Source organism: Papilio machaon, chromosome 17 (assembly GCF_912999745.1).
Source record: "Papilio machaon chromosome 17, ilPapMach1.1, whole genome shotgun sequence".
NCBI classification, from domain to species: domain Eukaryota; kingdom Metazoa; phylum Arthropoda; class Insecta; order Lepidoptera; family Papilionidae; genus Papilio; species Papilio machaon.
The window spans coordinates 6,510,341-6,528,846 of record NC_060002.1 but is presented as its reverse complement, the minus strand read 5'-3'; the positions used below and the strand labels follow the sequence as shown (position 1 = coordinate 6,528,846).

The 18,506-nt window shown below is 37.0% G+C and overlaps 2 protein-coding genes across 6 annotated transcripts; one reads left to right on the top strand and one right to left on the bottom strand.

The window, feature by feature from the left end:
• The first annotated feature begins 1,120 nt into the window (after nt 1-1,120).
• Nucleotides 1,121-13,444, top strand: LOC106716162 (uncharacterized protein CG45076). 5 transcript variants are annotated; one of them, XM_014509614.2, is made up of 11 exons: nt 1,124-1,276; nt 3,271-3,354; nt 7,854-8,048; nt 8,329-8,441; nt 9,647-9,795; nt 9,920-10,081; nt 11,917-12,118; nt 12,207-12,252; nt 12,328-12,822; nt 12,901-13,010; nt 13,182-13,444. In XM_014509614.2, exons 1-11 carry the CDS (start codon nt 1,211-1,213, stop codon nt 13,327-13,329), a joined length of 1,770 nt encoding a protein of 589 aa, XP_014365100.2. In that variant the 5' UTR covers nt 1,124-1,210; the 3' UTR covers nt 13,330-13,444. The 5 variants fall into 5 exon arrangements, with proteins under 5 accessions (XP_014365103.2, XP_014365100.2, XP_014365101.2 ...); XM_014509615.2 differs by having other exon boundaries at nt 1,125-1,276; nt 9,647-9,783; XM_014509617.2 differs by lacking the exon at nt 3,271-3,354 and having other exon boundaries at nt 1,121-1,276.
• Nucleotides 13,445-16,072: 2,628 nt separating this feature from the next.
• Nucleotides 16,073-18,364, bottom strand: LOC106716154 (single-strand selective monofunctional uracil DNA glycosylase). Its single transcript, XM_014509604.2, has 5 exons — nt 18,032-18,364; nt 17,602-17,721; nt 17,309-17,452; nt 17,019-17,180; nt 16,073-16,278 (listed from the first exon to the last, which is right to left on the bottom strand). Exons 1-5 carry the CDS (start codon nt 18,314-18,316, stop codon nt 16,168-16,170), a joined length of 822 nt encoding a protein of 273 aa, XP_014365090.2. The 5' UTR covers nt 18,317-18,364; the 3' UTR covers nt 16,073-16,167.
• Between the last annotated feature and the right edge of the window lie 142 nt (nt 18,365-18,506).

Genomic DNA, 18,506 nt, shown 5'->3' with positions numbered 1-18,506 from the left:
TGACGCTGCCCTATAATACGCCAAGGAAGCAAAAATTAATTTTAGGTAAGATATAAACAATGTTATTTCGCTGAGTGCGTGTGCTGGTCCTTTGAGCTGCAGTATTACTATAAATAGAAGGTAATGTATGTAAGTAAAAATTCAGGTTTATTATCAGATATTAACAAGCGAAAAATTGACGCTGACACTCCTACTGTTCCTATACAAACCTTGTAAAAGGTCATACAAACCAGTAATAACGATTACCAATATTTGGCAGTTATCCAGAAAACCCGCTTAACTCTAGGCAATATAAACAAAACTTCTACGTTGAGGTATAGTTTTGATGAATAAAAGAGTAGATATGATTATCTCAGTTACATCATAGTACGAAACGAACCAACGTAAAAAATTAAAGCAAGATTTTGTACGCTTTAATGAGATACCAATGATTCTAAAAAGATAACACTAATAAACTAAATTTGCCTCAGGGGCGAGCTGTCAGAGCCGTTGTAAAGATATGTTTTCGGTAACTTTTTAGAATCCTACTGACCTTTATATTTAACTTAATCCTAGCTAGTTTATCTGTCATATTATCATGTTAAATTCATCATTGTATTCCACATTGCATGCTCCTTCGCTTTGCGCAACTATTCCCGTCTTATTCACGATCTGTTAGAAGGGGGTCCTACATAATATACCTGATATATGACTTCTTTTCTCTAGTCATCTAACTTTGCTAAGTCGACACATCTAATGAGTAAATGTGTTGTAGCTCAATCTTTCTCTAAAAATGTCACAATTAAGCTTATAAATTGTATGTTATTGTTGCGTATTTCATGTTTATGTTCGCGATATACCAACGCAATCTTCGTTGCTGTATTTCTATACGCCAGTCGTCCCTACGCCTACGATGTTTCCGCTCGGACGAAGGGTGCGTCATGCGACGCAAGAGTTGCTGTTTTCCATGAAACGTTCTCGACGAATACTTCAATCCTACTATTCTTCTGTAATATTCCTTAACCCAATTGTGACGTCACATTGAGGCGTATTAGAAATTCTGAGTAAAAGCGGGGCCGGTGTGACGCGAAAATTGCAATGACAGTGATCTAAAAATAAGGTCGTCGGCGTCGCGCCACCCGCGGCGAGCGTGTTCTGGGTAGCGCGCGCCGCCAGTCGAGGTCCGATCGCCGCGAACTTCACACGAACGAATCCAGCAACAGCAGCAGCCATGGTGTACGAGAGCGACTTCTACACGACGCGCCGCCCCTATCGGCCCAGCAGCTACAGCGTCACGGTGAGTACCCATCCCTCCCCACCGAGCGTGCACCCGCTCCACACTCTCCCGGGAGCCGGACGCCCCTCGCACCAACTCTCGCATGTCCCAACTCACCCCCGTCACGGCCTAGCCGCCCCGGTGTCGACATCGGATCTCACAAAGCGCACACGACGCGCGCCGCGAGCTTGTAAACATTGCTTGTTAGGGCGCTCGGTGTAGGGCTCAGTAGGATTGCAGCAAAGTGGGTCAGATCGAATCGAGAAAATGAAACGCGAAAGCGAAGCCGGCGAGCGCGCCAAATATAGGCACGGCTGGAGGCGACGGCCGCGCGACTAACGCCGAGTTCTCCGCTTGCAGCGGCAGTCGGCCGGTGACTGGGAAAAGGTGCCGTTTGTGCCGCGGCCCAGCCTGGTGCCCGACCCGGTGACGGCGTTTGGCAGGCGCGGGCGGGCAGGCGCACGCAGCTCCGTGCTCGACCCGGTCACGCGGCAGAACATCCCACCGAAGCCGGAGTCGAAGTTGGCTCCGCTCGCGCCTTACGTGTCCCCACGCGAGCAGACCCGCGAACGCGTGCTGGCGGCGGTGGGGCACCGCGAGCGCGCCTTCGAGGCGGACCCGCTGGGCACGCCGCGCGATCACATGGACGTGCTGCTTGCGCACGCACACGGACGGCCGCTGCACGCGGCGCGTCGCCAAGTATACTACAGCAACTACGCGAGCTATTGAGGGGTCGCGGGGTGTCGTGTGTCGCTTTCGCTTGTAGTCAGTCGCTAGGCCGGGCGGGGTGGGTGCAAGGGCGCGGCTAAGGGCGCGGTTGTTGCAGACGCCGCGGCACTACGTGGTGGTGGACCGCGAGCCGCTGCCGCGCCGCGCCGAGGAGCAGTACTCGTACTCCTATTCGAGCACCAGCGAGCGATCGACGGGCAGTGGTCTGCCGCAGCGCAGCTCGTACAGCAGCAGCGTGGAGCGGCGCACGGGCAGCGGCCCCGGCGGGTACAGCTACAGCAGCGAGCGCGCCAGCAGCCTGGGCGGCCCGGGCGGCTACTCCTACTCCTCCACCAGCAGCGGCCGCCTGCCCTACGGCACCACCTACCGCCACTACTCGTACCGCGTGTAGCGCCCCGGCTCCCGCCCCCTGCCCCACGCCCATCCTAACTCCCGCAAACGCCCCTCCCCATTCTACCTAACTTATCAGTATTCGCTAACGCAATGTGATCGCTCTACTTTACGTTCGAAAGAAGACGTGAATCATAGAGCTTGTTTGATGTTTTAGTGTAAAATTATTTAATCAAAAATGTTAATTGGACTGAGATTGTAATAAAGCTTGCATTTTCTAATCTCTTCTTTCTTTGTGCCGCTCCTGGGGTCAGAGTCGTTGATGGACACGATATCTGTTTACTAACAAATTGTTTGACTTATTGACAAGTTTCTATAACTCTGGCTAAATTTAATAATTTTATTTTTTTATGGCGTGAATGTATTTAAAAAAAACATGTTATGAACAAAATATTCTTTAATAAGTACATAGGACATTTTTATCAAAATCAAAAAACATAAACCTGTTAATATAGACAAACAATTATCTTACAAACAATGTTTGAAAGTTGAGGGATCTTAATGTTAATCAACAATGAATTCTGGGAAAAAATATGTACAATAAGTTCAACAAACCATAATCAAAAATTAGATTTTATACATTACATAGGTATTTGTAAAATGTAATGTTATAAACTCTACATTTTAATTTTTGTCACTTTATACAAGTTTCGATTACTTGTATTTTTTTACTTGTAATACAAATTCCCTATTTAAAAAGTCTAGACAAGTATTACATAAACGATATACTCATTAGTTAAAATATCCTTTAAAAACAAACCATACAGTTTACTTTTAAAGAAAAAGTTTTTAAACGCAGAATTACAATAATATTACTTACAATTGATTTGTTAAAAAATACAAATTAACATTATTATTGACAAAGTTGCCTGTTTCCATTATGACGGCGATCGCAGCCGCTGACGTCGGTCTACTACCTATCGCCACTAGTGTCGTATTACAATACGCCGTACGTCACGTACATACCAAAGTTGTCACAGGTGAGTTGTCGTGTTTGTGGCCATCATGCTGTCAGCTGTCACTTGTCATGGACACGGCATGCACAGATCACCATAGCGTAGAGAAATCAATATACATAAGCTATGCCACAGGCATTTACAAATCGCCTTAATTCAGAGCAATCAGCAGTCATATGCTACATACGTAGAGATCACCTTAGCACAGAGCATTTAAAACTTATCAGCAAGCTGTATTGATCATGTAAATACCACAGAGCATAATATTAAATTTTTACTAGACCATTGTAGATAGGCTTTTTCGCACAAGTAGAGTTGGAATGCACTGTTACTTTGCTTTGTTAGCTTAAGATTGTAAAAGCTTTTTAGATAATTAATACTGAACATCATGCACGTAAATACAGCTTAAAACATGTAGATGTGTATGGAGAAAAAAACAAACGTGTAGTTAAAAACATTTAGCGAAACATACAATCACACGATGATAGTGTGGCCTAGATAATTGACCAATGAACCTTCTTCGAGTACAGTTTTCATTGTATCTCTCCTTTTTTTAAGAAGTATTTACACGATGTACACTGAAATGAATACATTCCAGCATTTAAAAGTTACTTTGAGTCCACACTGCCGAATACAGAGAGCACAATATACTCTGGCAGACTACCTGGTATGAAATTTAGGCCGTTTCATTGTAGGCCCACCCTTTTTTTTTTATAAAAAAACGACATAACAAATATTGTGATTTCTACAGTTTAATGCGTAGTACTGAAATGCGTTTTCATCTTTCACAGTTGAATTTTTTATTTGTTCGTCACACTCAAAATGTTATTTCTTCATAATTATACAACAGAAATATAATTCAGCCAGCCTTGTTCTAATTCGAAAGGAATGCGTCTCCACAACGTATAAACATTTTGTAGGTAACATTACCTTGATAACAGAATTTTGCCGACCTTTGACTCATATATATCGAATTAAACAAGTTGACTATATTTGACGTTCCTACGTTAGTCACATAAACAATCTAAAATAGTAATTTAATGCGTTAACTGTGTGTGGTGGACATAGACAATTTAATGGTGCGTTTATTTTCACTAAGAGTCACATCTAAATATTATTAATATTAAATGGTTCTTTTGGCAAAGGCCATCGTTTTCCAAGCACTTAATATTCTTGATAAATTCCTAAGCAGAAGCCAAGATTTGCTACAGTCCACTCATATCTAATTCAGTTACCAATTAAAATAGTTGTGGAGAATAGCGTTTTCACGCATCTGCGATTCCTCTGGTATTGCAGATGTCCATGGGCGTCGATGAACACCTTGGTGTTCCCGCTGCTCGTTTGCCCCCTTCTCTTATAAAAAAAAATCTCTCGGTCTGTCCTTAATCATCTCAAATTTTCATCAAAAATTTATCTTATGTCACAGTCATCAGTCCCTTCTGGATCGTGTCACTTTTTAAGCAATCCTTCCATCTCTTCCTACGCCTATTCGTTCCCCTAGCGGTGTACTACTCCACATTCATAATTAAAGTTCTTGTCACATGTGATTCTTCCCTCCTCACAACATGCCAATGCTATGCTAACATTTTGCTTCTTAATTTCACTACCACTGATGTCACAATGTTCTTTAAGATGTTAAATATTGCAGTGACCATCGTAGTATATTTATATGTTTACCCAGCCTTTTGCTAGCTTTATAGTTCCTGTCGTTAATGTGGCAATACAAAAATTATTTTGCTGAAACTTTTTAAGCTCACGTAATGTATACGTCATTACTAATTTAAAATCCTAAATAACAGTGATAATTTTGATGTGATAGCTCGGTGATTGTCATTGTCACATCTCTTTCATGTGATCAAGGAGTACTTATCAATCGGAATATCCAGGTAAACAGCGCGTAGTTCACTAAAAAAAAATGGCGCGAACGTTTACGTATATTTCGCGCCATTTCTTTTCAGCATCGGCTGCAAATGTTTTCTATGATTTTTAAAATTCTACATAAGTTAATTTATAAAATAGAAATAATAAAAATAGAATTATGAATAAAAGTAATGTAATGCACGACTGAAACATACTCTCAAGGGAATAGGTTGTTGGCCGCGATCCAAAGGCCGGGGGAAGTAAACACAACATCTGTTGCGTCTCACACCAACCAAACAATAAACCAATTTTTAACAATTTAACACTTCCATTGCTGCGTTCATTAGACGTACGTAAACTAAAATAACTTCTACTGCGCAATGTATTGCGCTGCAAGGAAATTACGTGTTTTCGGATAATAAAGCTGAAATCTAATATGTTTTGCCCGTTACCTTAATTGGAGATCAACTCAATGGATAATTTTATTTCAATGAAGAAAACAAATACTTATTGGTCGTAATTTAAAAGGGCTTAAGCAAAAAGCTGCGTATACGCGATTTTATAATTAGCCTACAAGAAACTAAAGCGGCCTCTATAATTAGAAAAAAGTAAACACTCGGTTGTAAATGCAATGCATATTTCATTCTGAAATTGTCACAATTTCGGTTCAATACTCAATATTATATGGCAAAGGCCAAAGAAATGTAATAATAATGTGAAATTAACACACATTATTAATCTGTACACGTGTCCTCAAATAAAAAATCGCGATCTCGAAATCTTTTCGAATTCGCATCGTCAAGTATATTATTAAATATGAGTGATCAAAGTATTTTCATCAGTCACAGTATTTGTTTACGGAGTCGGAAAGTAAATTCCATATCCATAATAATAATATTTGCATTAAATTGATCCAAAGATAACAAGAATTATTATTTGAAGGACCCAAATTTTACTACCTACAAAAATAAAGTTACCAGTATTACTTATTTATTGCCAGCGAAAAAAAATTAAACTGCATTTATTGCTTACCACACATGTAATCCTGGCCACAAATATTATTAATGGCTTATAAAGTATTTCTTTCTTTATAAAGTCACGAATAAAAAACAAATACATAAATGCTACGTAGAACGCAAGCGAGTTGTTATTTCGTCTAATTTTACTTTGACGGAGAAACGTTTGAGTCATCACGCTATTGATACGTGTAATAAAGTCCCCATGCATTTGGCTCGCTCTCGCATTCTACAAGCATCTTGCTTCGATTTATTTTTTTGTAACGATGAAAAGATCACATTTATATAACGCTTCCTGATATCTAATTTTAGGACGTAATATATATCAACATTATGTTATGTACTCTTTGATTGTATGCTGCCGATGTACAATGTGCATTTTAGAATCTAGCTTGTTGCAATGTACAAAACAGCATACCTATGTGTGCTCTCGAAAAACCTTTGACATAAAGTTCATTGAGATACATTTAAAGTTGCGACATTTTTACGAGACGTCAAATTTTACTATTATAAATGAGAATGTTTAGATGGATGTATGGATCGATAGATGGTTGGATGATTGTTTGAAGGTATCTGCAGAACTGATCAACAATTCTTGAAGAAATTTGACACAGATATTGACCGTAGTCTGGAAGAACATAGGCTACTTATAAAGTTTTTATTTAATTCTGTACGGACGGAGTTGCGGTCTGCAGCTAGTAAATTTAAAAAAACTTGCATCACAATCAGGATTTCTCTGTTGTTTAATTATAAGAGCTATTGTATGGGTTACGAGTTAGTATAGGTATGTCCAGAGTTCGAACACATTTCACAACGTTCTGAAACTAAATATTCATTAATTTAAACAGTTGGTTTTAATTCGGCACGCGCATGGTTCTACAGGTGTGATGTAGATGTTTGGCATGTCGCCAACATATTATAAAAAATTAGCTTTTAAAAATAAAACACAAACAGACAGAGAACAACACTCATAAATCCATGAATTTTTAGTTGTCGCCTGCAACTTCGTCCGCGTGGAATTAAAAAAAAACCCTATGTGTTCTATCATACTTTGTTCTATATTTATGCCAAATGTAATCTAGTGCTGTTTTGAAGTTTCCTTGTAACAAAAATCCATCCATCTAAACATTCGCATTTATAATATTAGTAAGAAGTAAGATAATTCGTAACTTAGTTATAGTCATGCAAACAAAACCTCATCGAAGTTCTAAAATTTAACGCATGTTTTTATGTTCAGCTTTGTATGTAAGCTTGTCATACTAGAATTTATTTCTCAACAGAACGGTTTCCACTGCCGAAACAATGTACAAATGTACAAAATGTACAAATATATATCTTCCCTCTCACTATCTTTCAGAAAACAGGGACAAATATATATATATATTTGTCCAAGTTCAAGTGTTTCGGTAGTAGAATATCACAGTAGTACTTTGGCTCGGTTAGGGTAAACATTTATGAAATGTATTTAAATACATTAATCATCAAATACATCTCGCCTTATTTGGTATCAAAATTTACCACCGGAATATTAACCTTTTTACCATTTAACATAGGTCGTTAGCAAGCCAAAGTTACGTATATGTTCATCGTATAATTCAGTAGATTTCTTTTATTTGATAGTAAATATTAAACCTAGCCTACTTTCAGGCTGAGTTAATCTACCGGCCGCAGTCGCGCGCACTGACCCGACTCGCCACGTACCCCGAGCCACCCCATCACGTGGTGCGAGTGCGCGTGCGCCCCTCCGTCATCCTGCGCGAGCTCGACCGCATCGCATACCGCCGCCGCCCCGCGCTCGCCGTCTCCGCTGTTGATGACTTCTTCCGCTCTGAATCTACGAAGGTAGGCCTAAATAATGCATTAATAATTCTTTCAAATACCTCATCTGTGCGTGAAAGGAGTTGCATTTGCGCTGCGACAAACCCACTCTCTCGTCTAATGTTAGTGTTTAAATGTAATACGCTATCCGCTATTGTAACAACCTATAGCGAAATATATTGTTTCAAGGCTAAGATACAAGATGTTGTAACAAATATTGCTTTATAGCACTGCCCGAAAACCACACTATACCTGTGTATGTATAGCTTTCATTTACTTTAACAAATGCAATGTTGACTTGCAGCTGTTCGAGGATGAGACCCGTCGCATCCGCGCAGACACCGCGGCGCTGCTGCACCGCGCACGCTCTGTCGTGCCGCGTGCCAAGTCCCTTGCACCACTTGACACCATCTACTCGTAAGTATCTAGTAGTACTTAGCAGCAGTAGCGGATTAGAAAAAGTACCTCTTCAAAACTACCCTCCTTTTTATCAAAAATGCCTTATTATGCACTTCACCCTTGCGGAGACAAGTGTGATTATGTCGGGATTGCACAGCGATGATAAGGAGCCGCGGAATTTCCAAATGGAACCCCCCCCGCCTCCCCTAAAACGCACGTATACTGTATTCAAACATGTTTCATATCAATATAAAGTAATTAAAGACTTCTTCAACATTGTAAGATAAAATATAGGGTAAGCCTTGTGTTCACCTTGAGTTTACCTTGTAATAATTAAATCGGATGTACTTCACTCTTCAGGGTCAGTGGTAGTTTTCTATTAATAGTTCGGAACTATTTTTGGTTGACGTAACAGGATAAAAATAAACGCGCCATTGATGCAACGGTAACTCCTCGTTATTGACATTGACAGATTATCACGCGGGACATCGTTCGGTAATTAGAACTTTCTGCCATGCTTAAATGGAAAAATGGTCGACTTAGGACTTGCTAGGGATTTTAGATTTTCTAACATCTTGTTTTACTATTTAATAATTGCCAAAAATGCGATACACTAAATCATAACTAAGCTATACTTTTACGCCCTTCAACGCCTTCTATTGATCCATGGTTTCACAATACAATTTATATCGAATTTTTGTACCATTAGAGGTGCGTGAAATTTGATATCCCACACTATGTTTTGATAGTTAATACGCTAGAAGTCGTCTAGGGATGTATAGTTACACTTTAATTTTCACGAAGGTCTTTATAACTCTTGGGTCATCTTTTGCCTATGATATTTCAAGCTCTGATGTGTGTTTCCGGCGTGGGTGTAGAGTTGCCAGCCAAAAGCGCGCGCTAACGCTACGCACAAACTTGTGCACACTGTTTTAATTATAGACTGGTTAAATGCCAGATAATGTTTGTCTACAGTTCGAATGAAAATTCTACGTTTTATTTGAAATAAGAATGTTTTTTGATTCGCTAACGTAAAATTAATGATGCTTCTAACGAGTATTGTAATTATTCTTTTGCCATCAACAGTTAATGTCTAGAAGTAAATCGTCTCGAAGGAAATGGACTAATAGTAAAATTTATTTTATCCTAACCTTGGTGAGCATATTGTAATAACCTTGTTATTTTATGTGCTGTTGAAAGTTTTGCTTGTGACGAAATTCCAGGTACTCCTACGGCGAACCTATTCCTTACCGCTTCAGCAACGACGCGTACGTAGCAAAACTACTGCTTCCCCTCCGCAGCGTGTCCGACAGTATCCACAACATGTCCTACTACAATGAGCCCGCTAAGAAGTTCACAGGTACCGGCTCAGGTTCGACTAACTTCAATACGATGTCTAACAGACTAAATGTTAATGTACGGTTTTCCTACTTCCGTATGTGTCCGGACTAACAGCTAGAACCAGCTTGCCCCTGTAACCTCGAGGTGTTCCCCAGGACGTGGTCACCTCGCGTGCGTGCACTACTCGGGCAATAGGGCCTTCTCCAATCGCCGGCCGCTCTACAAGGAGCTCAGCATCAGAGACGACGTAAACCTGCTCTCGTTTTATGCGAAGAATAGGCTCGCAGCCGCCGGCTTGGAGGGCGAAAAAGCCACAGGTATTTCGGACAGTAGTATCATAGCTAGAACTCGCTTCGCCCTACGCATAATTCTATTAAAGATAATTTTAAATAACGAAGGCCTTGTAAGTAAACCGAATGTTGAAATCCATGTAAATAGCAACATCTTAGCAATCTTTTGTAGATGTCACGTAATGAGAGTTCGTTTTCATTTTAAATTCATTATTTTTGGCACCTGAATCAGTTAATTGGACATCAGTTGTTATACTGTGATAAATCTGTAGAAAAAAAACATACATTTTAATTGAATGTTATAGTTCCTTAATTTAGGTACAAGATTATTATAATTAAAGGAGTAAAACCTGTGAATCCTCGAGAATCCACACGTAGGTCTACATTGTTTAGGATTGTTGTTAGTAATTTAAATTATCCCCTTTATAGAATATATTTTAATGAAATGGGATTTAAATCGAAAAAATTACTCAATCAAAGTCTGTTACAGTGGTTTACTTATTTGGCCGTAGAATCGTCTAAAATTCGCTTCTTCGCTCCGAAGCTATCGGTGCATAAAACGAGCAGTAATAAAAATTAAATGGTATAAACGGTATCTAACACTGCGTGTGGTGTCTCTTACAGCGGGCGGCGCGCAGCAACAGCCGACGGCGGCGCAGTGCGCGTAGCTCGGCCGCGAACTCGACCCGCGTAGCTAGGGAAAGGGCACGTCACTAGGGCTCAGTCACATCACGTTGCTCCATGCTATTTATTGTCTATGGTTATTTAAATCCCTGTCATGTTTCCATTTTTAAAATCAATATAGGTTATATTTTAACTATATTACCGTGAAATAAATACAGATAACAAAAATTCTATAAATCATCAAATAAATTCAACTCACAAGCACAAATTAAAAAATAATGTGTAAATTTTATACCATAAAAGTTTAAATACATTACAACCAACAGTACAACAAGTATATTTAAAACCAGAATAAATGACATGGACATCTTAGTTTATATTTGGTTAAATCGGCCTATTGTCTGCTCCGAGGCCCTAGCTACGCCTAGAGACCGACTTCGCGCTCTCTGATCTCGGTATAACACCCTCCGACTAACACAGATCATATATTTTTTATTATTTTATCAGTTGTTATATTTTTTTTATATTTACGAACGACAACATTTGATGAAAATGAATGTTGTAAGAACGCGGTCCGTCCGCCACTTTACCGGTAATCGAGACGTCTCGTTTCCATTTAACAGAACTGATTTTAACAATAAATATTTTGTCACATTTTTAGTTGTTTTAATTTGTTTGAATGTTGTAGTAATCTATAGTTTGTGACCCTTTTCATGCTTGAAAATCCATGCTTGTTAATGCTATGCAATCTCGACTAATCATTTTAATTAATTGATGAAATTGTAAATATTGATAGTATTATAGTATGATACGAAAACAATTGTAAATTAGAAGAGGACTAGTGTAAAAAATTGCTTGAATCACAACCACAACGTTGCGGTAATATGAAAAACCGTAATAAATATTGTACAGTTTGGGAACCACATCATGCAAGTTGCCTGTGTGTGCACGGTACACAAAATGCCAGCGTATGCCAACATCATTCACGCCCCACAGCATGAAACACTTAGAAGGAGAAATATCAAAATAAAAATTGCATTAAAAAATTTCATCGAGCTTTAGAAGCTGTTATTACGGCTAACTTCATTCATGAGCGACTAGTGTGTCATACGCTAACTGAATCAACGACTATTGGCATTAATAACTTAGAAATGAGTAGCTTTGTGAGAGGCAGGAGCTAATCATTTCTCGTAAGGTCACTACAATGGTAGCCAAGTTTAACATTGGCCGCGGTGCAGTGAAGCTGCTGCCGTGGAGGCCAAGCCGCAAGTTCCAGGCGCCGTCAATGATGGAGGACCCTGAGTTAGAGCTAAAAGCAGCGAAGGCAGATCGTGCGGCTCGCTTCAGGGCTACTACAGCGGAGCCGGTCCTTGCACCAGCAGCTGACTTGGCCGAAATCAAGAGGAAAAGGCAGGAAGAGGCTCGTGCCGCTGAAGAAAAGTGAGTATATATTTTTTTAATTTATATGTGACTTGATAATATTTCTAAATAAAGTAATCAATAATAAATTTGGACTCAATTTTTATAGGGCTCTAAAAGAAGAGGCAAAACGTGAATTAGAACGCAAGGCTCAGGTAAAGTGATAACAATTTTTGATGATTTGTTGAAAGCAAGGATTGTCAAAAGGTAACAAAAATGATTTCATACAGGCGGAAAGAGAGGCTGCTGAAAAAAAGAGAGTGGAGGAAGAAGCACGAAAAGCTGAAGAAGCCAAACGCAAAGCTGAAGAAGAAGCTAGGATAGCTGAAGAAGAAGCAAGAAAAGCGGAAGAGGCTAGGAAAGCCGCTGAAGAAGCCAAACGAGCGGAAGAAGCTAGATTAGCAGAAGAAGCCAGAAAAGCCGAAGAAGCAAGGTTAGCAGAGGAAGCAAGACTAGCAGAGGAAGCTCGGCTAGCAGAGGAAGCTCGCCTTGCAGAAGAAGCCCGATTGGCTGAAGAAGCCAGACTCGCCGAAGAAGCTCGATTAGCTGAGGAAGCACGACTCGCTGAAGAAGCCAGATTAGCAGAGGAAGCGAAACACGCTGAAGAAGCACGCTTAGCTGAAGAGGAGCGACTAGCTGAACAGAGGAGGCAAGAGGAACTGGCTCGCTTAGAAGAATTGGAAAGACAAGCACAAGAAGAACGCGAAGCAGAATTAGCAAGACAGGTAATGTATTTTTTAAATTGAATCCATCCATCGATATCATTTACATAGACATTTTAAAATTTTAATCAATATTAACAGGCTGCAGAATTGGCTGAAATTGCTAGACAAGAATCTGAGCTGGCTGCACAGCGCCTGGAAGAACTATCACACAGTGCCTCTGGTGACAATGTTGCTGAGGTAGAAGCAAGGTAAAATTTATAACTGAACGATTTTAAAAGCTACATGATGTACCCAAAACTCACAATGAAGGACTAGTGTTCCGCAAAGTTTCCTCCTCCTATTCCTTCATGGTTTGTATATGGATTTTATAGATAAATGTGTATTTTTAAAATAATCAATCTTACTGTTATTCTTATCAGCGATATACCTGAAGTGGAATCACAACCGATTGTGGAGGAGCCAGAGAGTCCGGAGATCATAACTGACGCTGTGCCAGAACAAACCGAAGCTGTGGCGGAAGTCAGTGAAGATGAACAAGCTGAACCTGATGTTACGGACGAAGAATAAACCATCTATCACTTAAATATTAATTTATTTAGAGCGAGTTACGAAAGAATAGTGTTGATTTTGTCCTGTGTGATTGAAATGTTTAGAACTTAATTTAAAGAGAAACGTAATTTTTTTTAAAATACCGAAAAAAAGGACTTGTGTAATTAATACAATTACATGTGAAGAAAAACTAACTTTTCGTCTATTTTTAAATCTACTTTAAAAAAACTGTTCCGAGAATAATCGATTTTAACAAAATTGTACAATTTAAATTATAAATATTGTAATTGGTATTTGTTAATTTTATTGTGTAATTGTAATTTATGCAATTAGCATTCTTCTTGTGCGCATTTTGTTTTTTAGGATTTTTAATACATGTTGATTATTTTTGATTTTTGACGATTATTCATGACTCATGTATTACCAAAATACCTGAGTGATGTAATAATTATTGTTTGTTATCTACTCGTGAGTTATTAACTTTCCTGTCAGTAATAAAATTACAAGACAGTGAGAGTAATGTTTTAAATCGAGAACCATATTATAATTACGGTTAACAAATAATTTCGTTTTATTTTATAATGTTTTGTATCAAATGTTTATTAACAATAAAAGACGTATTAAAATGTTGTAGTTTTTTTTTTATAGAACGAGCGTCGCAGTTTTTTATGTATAAGATTAAGATTTTTAAGTAATTAGTTTTAAGTGGATCGATCTACGATCATGATAAATTAGAACTTATTATTTCAAATGTTACCCGTCAGGTCAATCGGTCACCCAATCTTCAATATCGATTGGCCCAATGGGAATTTTCTTCCTGTTTGTCCGACGCCCGCCTTTCTTTTATGTATAGGTTCTTTTATGTACAGTCGTGTTGAATAAAAATTCATTTTAATAAATTAAAAATGAAATTGATTTATTTGCAAAGAAATTAATACAAACTGGTTATGCTATTATGATCTCTCATGTTTGGATTTTTGGTTGTAAGGTATATCTTTTATACCTATCAATGTTGTGGACAAAACTGAGTTTTACATAACTAAATGGCATAACAAACAAACATTTTCAATCTGAATTAGTTTTATCTTACAATTACCATAAGATAACTAAAAAAATTAAATTTCGTAACGACTGCCATGTCTGGAATTTGACGTTTCTTTGATTACTTAATACTAAATATTTAATTGTGTCAATTAATTTTCAATGAAATTGTCGATTCGATTAGCATCAATCGAATGGGAACACAATTTCTCATTCGACCGATTTTTTCCCATTGCACCAATTGTTCAGACAGTCGGTCGGGCAGATCGGCCCAACGGGAAAGAATTTTCCCTTACTAAGACTCATTATCTCTGCGTACAATACTATAAATATAATTAGATAACTGAGAAAGAATGTATGTAAATGTTTTCAGTTATTTTGATAATTTTTTGCACATTTTTTTTTCCACTGAAGAAGAATATCGAACATCAATTGATTATCTTCATGAATCTTTGTTATCTGTATTAGTTTTGTCTATGCTGCAAAAATGACAGTAATCATTAAAAATAATACATTCCCAATTTTTGTAACCTAAAATTCGAACCAAGACGATATAAACATTGGTTTTTTGGTTAAATTTGCGATTTAAGATAGTAAAATATGGGTAAAAAAGATAAAAGAACACCAAAAGCAAACGTATTTAAGGTGGCAGGAGCAAAAAGCTTAAAGAAAACAAAAGCAAAGGCAGTTAATCTAGGATTAAAAAATGTAAGTTTAATATTTTGAGTAATTCATTTGAATGTTGTAAAGATATAACAAATACAACACAAACCTGTTTAATTTTGAATATAGAATTAAAGTGTTATCCTTTCAGATTAAACAAAAAATAGGCGAAATTGACAAACAATTTCTTGATATCAAGAAAAAGGTAGATTCAAATCAGACGCAACCCAAAAATAATGTAAAAGCAGTAGAAAAACAAACGGTGAAGAATGTAACTAAAGAAGAGGTTGCAAAAACTGCTGAAGATATTGTTAAAATGGATTTTTAGTTTTAGCTGTAATATTTATTGTAAGATATAAATTTTTATACTGTTAACATTTTTTTAATTGTAACCTAAGGCTCTTATTGAAAATGGGCGAAAATGACTAAAAAAATTACTAAGCCATGTACATTAATGACCAGGAAGGTTTTCTTTTACATTTGTACCTTATAAATAGGCAAAAAAAAAAGGGAAATAAAAAACAATTAAATTGTTTAAACTTTCGTGAGACATCATAATTAATTAATTAAGAAACGGCTTAACTCACGTTTGATCGTCCGGTGCCGTCACCGGACGATCAAACGTGAGTTAAGCCGTTTCTTAATTAATAAAAAACAATTATTAAATATATTGATATGATCACAGTTGGCATGTTTATTAAAATCTAATTTTATACAATACCCAGTTTACAACAAGAACAGTCACATTTGCATTATTGTATAGGAATGTTTATCCTGAAGGTTAATTGCTTACAATGAATCAAAACTCCATTCGTTTTTTTACTGCATTAAGTACCTATCTTTATTTTCATAACTTGTTGAGTATTTTTATGAAATAATACTTAAATATTAAAGATCACATACTTGTATTAAATAGGATAATAATGTACAAACAAAAGACATGAAAGTGAGCATAATACTAAATATAAAATCATCTTATTTTAATACTTAAATTAAATGAAAAATCTATAAAATATAATTATTTTTTTAATTTAATAAACATAAGTAATATGGAGATCCATGAGTATTCTTAATCTGCTTTTCACAGCTATGCTACTTGTTACAATGAACTTGCCAGATTGGTTAGTGATGCTGAATGAATATAAAAATTAATCAATCTTTATAATACTTTAATAAATCATACCTTTCTAGATATTCAAGTGCCTTTTGATCCCAGTTGTTATTGTTGACTGTACGAGGACTCGGGTGTGGGAGATACAGTACCTTAAAATTTACTGTAACTTTAGTAAGTGCGATTGTAATGATTTATGTATATACTACATCTGAACATACTATTGTTATATAACTTTAAACTTTCGTGGTTTTTACTAATATAATGTTCGTAAGAAACGGGATTCTTACTACGATTAGGCTCTTTGACTGTTGTCGACAAACAAAAATAACACTGAGTGCGGACTTAATGTGCAGTGAGAACGCGGACAGTGGTAGTGGTCGCCGAATCAGAAAGAAGGTAGACCGATACGGCTATCTTTAACATTTTTTACACTACCGCACAACACCAGTCAGCCCGTGAACAGCCTAATCGTGGTAAGAATCCTGTTTCTTACGAACATTATACTATTATTGCTTAAAATCTGTCAGTTTTGTTATGTTCATGCATTAAGGCATTGGGAAAGACCTATGCCCAGCAGTGGGCAGATCAAGGCTGTTGATGATGATATTCATGACTGCGATCTAGGATTTGCCTAGCAAAAGTTTAGTTGGAATGGTTGAAAGAAATATAAGCAAATTATTGATAGAGTGGGCTTGAACTGTCCCGTATTAGCCATGTGGACATGTCTACATATGTTGTAATTTTATTTATTTTATTTCTAAGTTGATTTTGTATGGACTATGTGTCCATAATAAAGTTTTAGTATTATTATTATTATTGCAATAATCCAGTTGTAATTTAAATAAGATCAAAAAAAAAATTATAGCCAAAAATAACTTGACAAATATACCTTAATAGTTTTCCTTTTAGATGGTAGATATTCTTCAATTGCTTTATGTGCTCGAGTTTCACAAAACTTACCAACAGCAATGATTGTTTGCACCTTATACAGTTCCAAAACTTTTATAAAAATTGGATCACAAATTTCATACAATGCTTTCATTTCAGTTACCTGCAAAGCAACGGACAGTGTTATTTTATAAGAGACTCCTCCAAAGTTTTTCTAATAAAATTGTGTACCTAACATGTAAATTATATAGTGCATTTTTTTATTAGCCCTATTCTATTTAAAAAAATTACTTTGAAGTCACCCGGAGTGAGGTTGCAACCGTTTGTCTTCATCCATTGCTGATTTAAATAGTTGTAGACAAAGCTTGTTTCGAAAAATTTCTCAGGAGTGCCACATATTTCTTTTAACAAGCCCCAGAATCTTTTGCCACTTATCTGTAATAATGTTTCATTTTTAATTTCCAAATGCGTGCAACAATAATCCAATGTACACGTGAACATATTGCATTTATAAAAGTTTGCAATATATGACAAACACCAGTGACTTTAACTTAAGTATTAAATAAAATATATTATTTGTTTACCTCAGTTCTAGTACATTCAAAGCCTCTAACAGGACGGGTTTCTAACTCTTTGGGTGGCTTTCCAACAGGCCCTTCTATACCCAACCAATCTCTCACAGAACTCACGTCTCCAAAAGGTACCTGCATGAATTTTTAGACTATATATCACTTTAAATAACTTCATAGACACAAACTATATTTTTTTTCTTTTTAAATTAACAAGTTATCCCTTTACAATAGTTTTCTTTGGTAAATTGTTATAGTAAATATTTTATCAATCAATAATTTTGCATTAGTTTACGATAAATTCCATTCCCCACTGATAAAGTCAAACAATATCTACAATTGAGGTATTTTTATTGGCTCCCAAAACAACTATGGTAGTTGGTAGTGCTATTACTTTAGCTGTACGACTCCCATATAAAATAAATAAATGATAACACTCACTTACGCCAGTTTGTGACATTCCAAAAGGTCCTGGGTTCATCCCAAAAAACATTATAGATTTTTTTGTATTGCAGTATTTACGAACGTACATTTCAAAGGTTTGTCTTGCGTATATTGTTGGATTATAAATGCATTTTATAGCTGCTGGAAATGGGAATGTTTCAAGTTTTTTGTTTAGTTCATCAATCAAATTAAGGAACTGAATACTTAAATCTTCGACTTCTTTGTTCTCATTTTCCAACGCTGAAGGTTTTTCGCAAAAAAATGTTGAAACAACTTCTGTAGTCATATTGACGAATACTTTTTATTACATATAAAACATTAAAAAAAATCAAACTCAGGCAGTTTCATACAAAGTTTAAATTATTTCCTTGGATAGTAAACTGTTTACTAATTACCCGCGCCATTTTAAAAGGAATAATGATAGTGCATACATACATAAATAATAATTTATGTCGATAAAAGTTAAGGAAACGCGT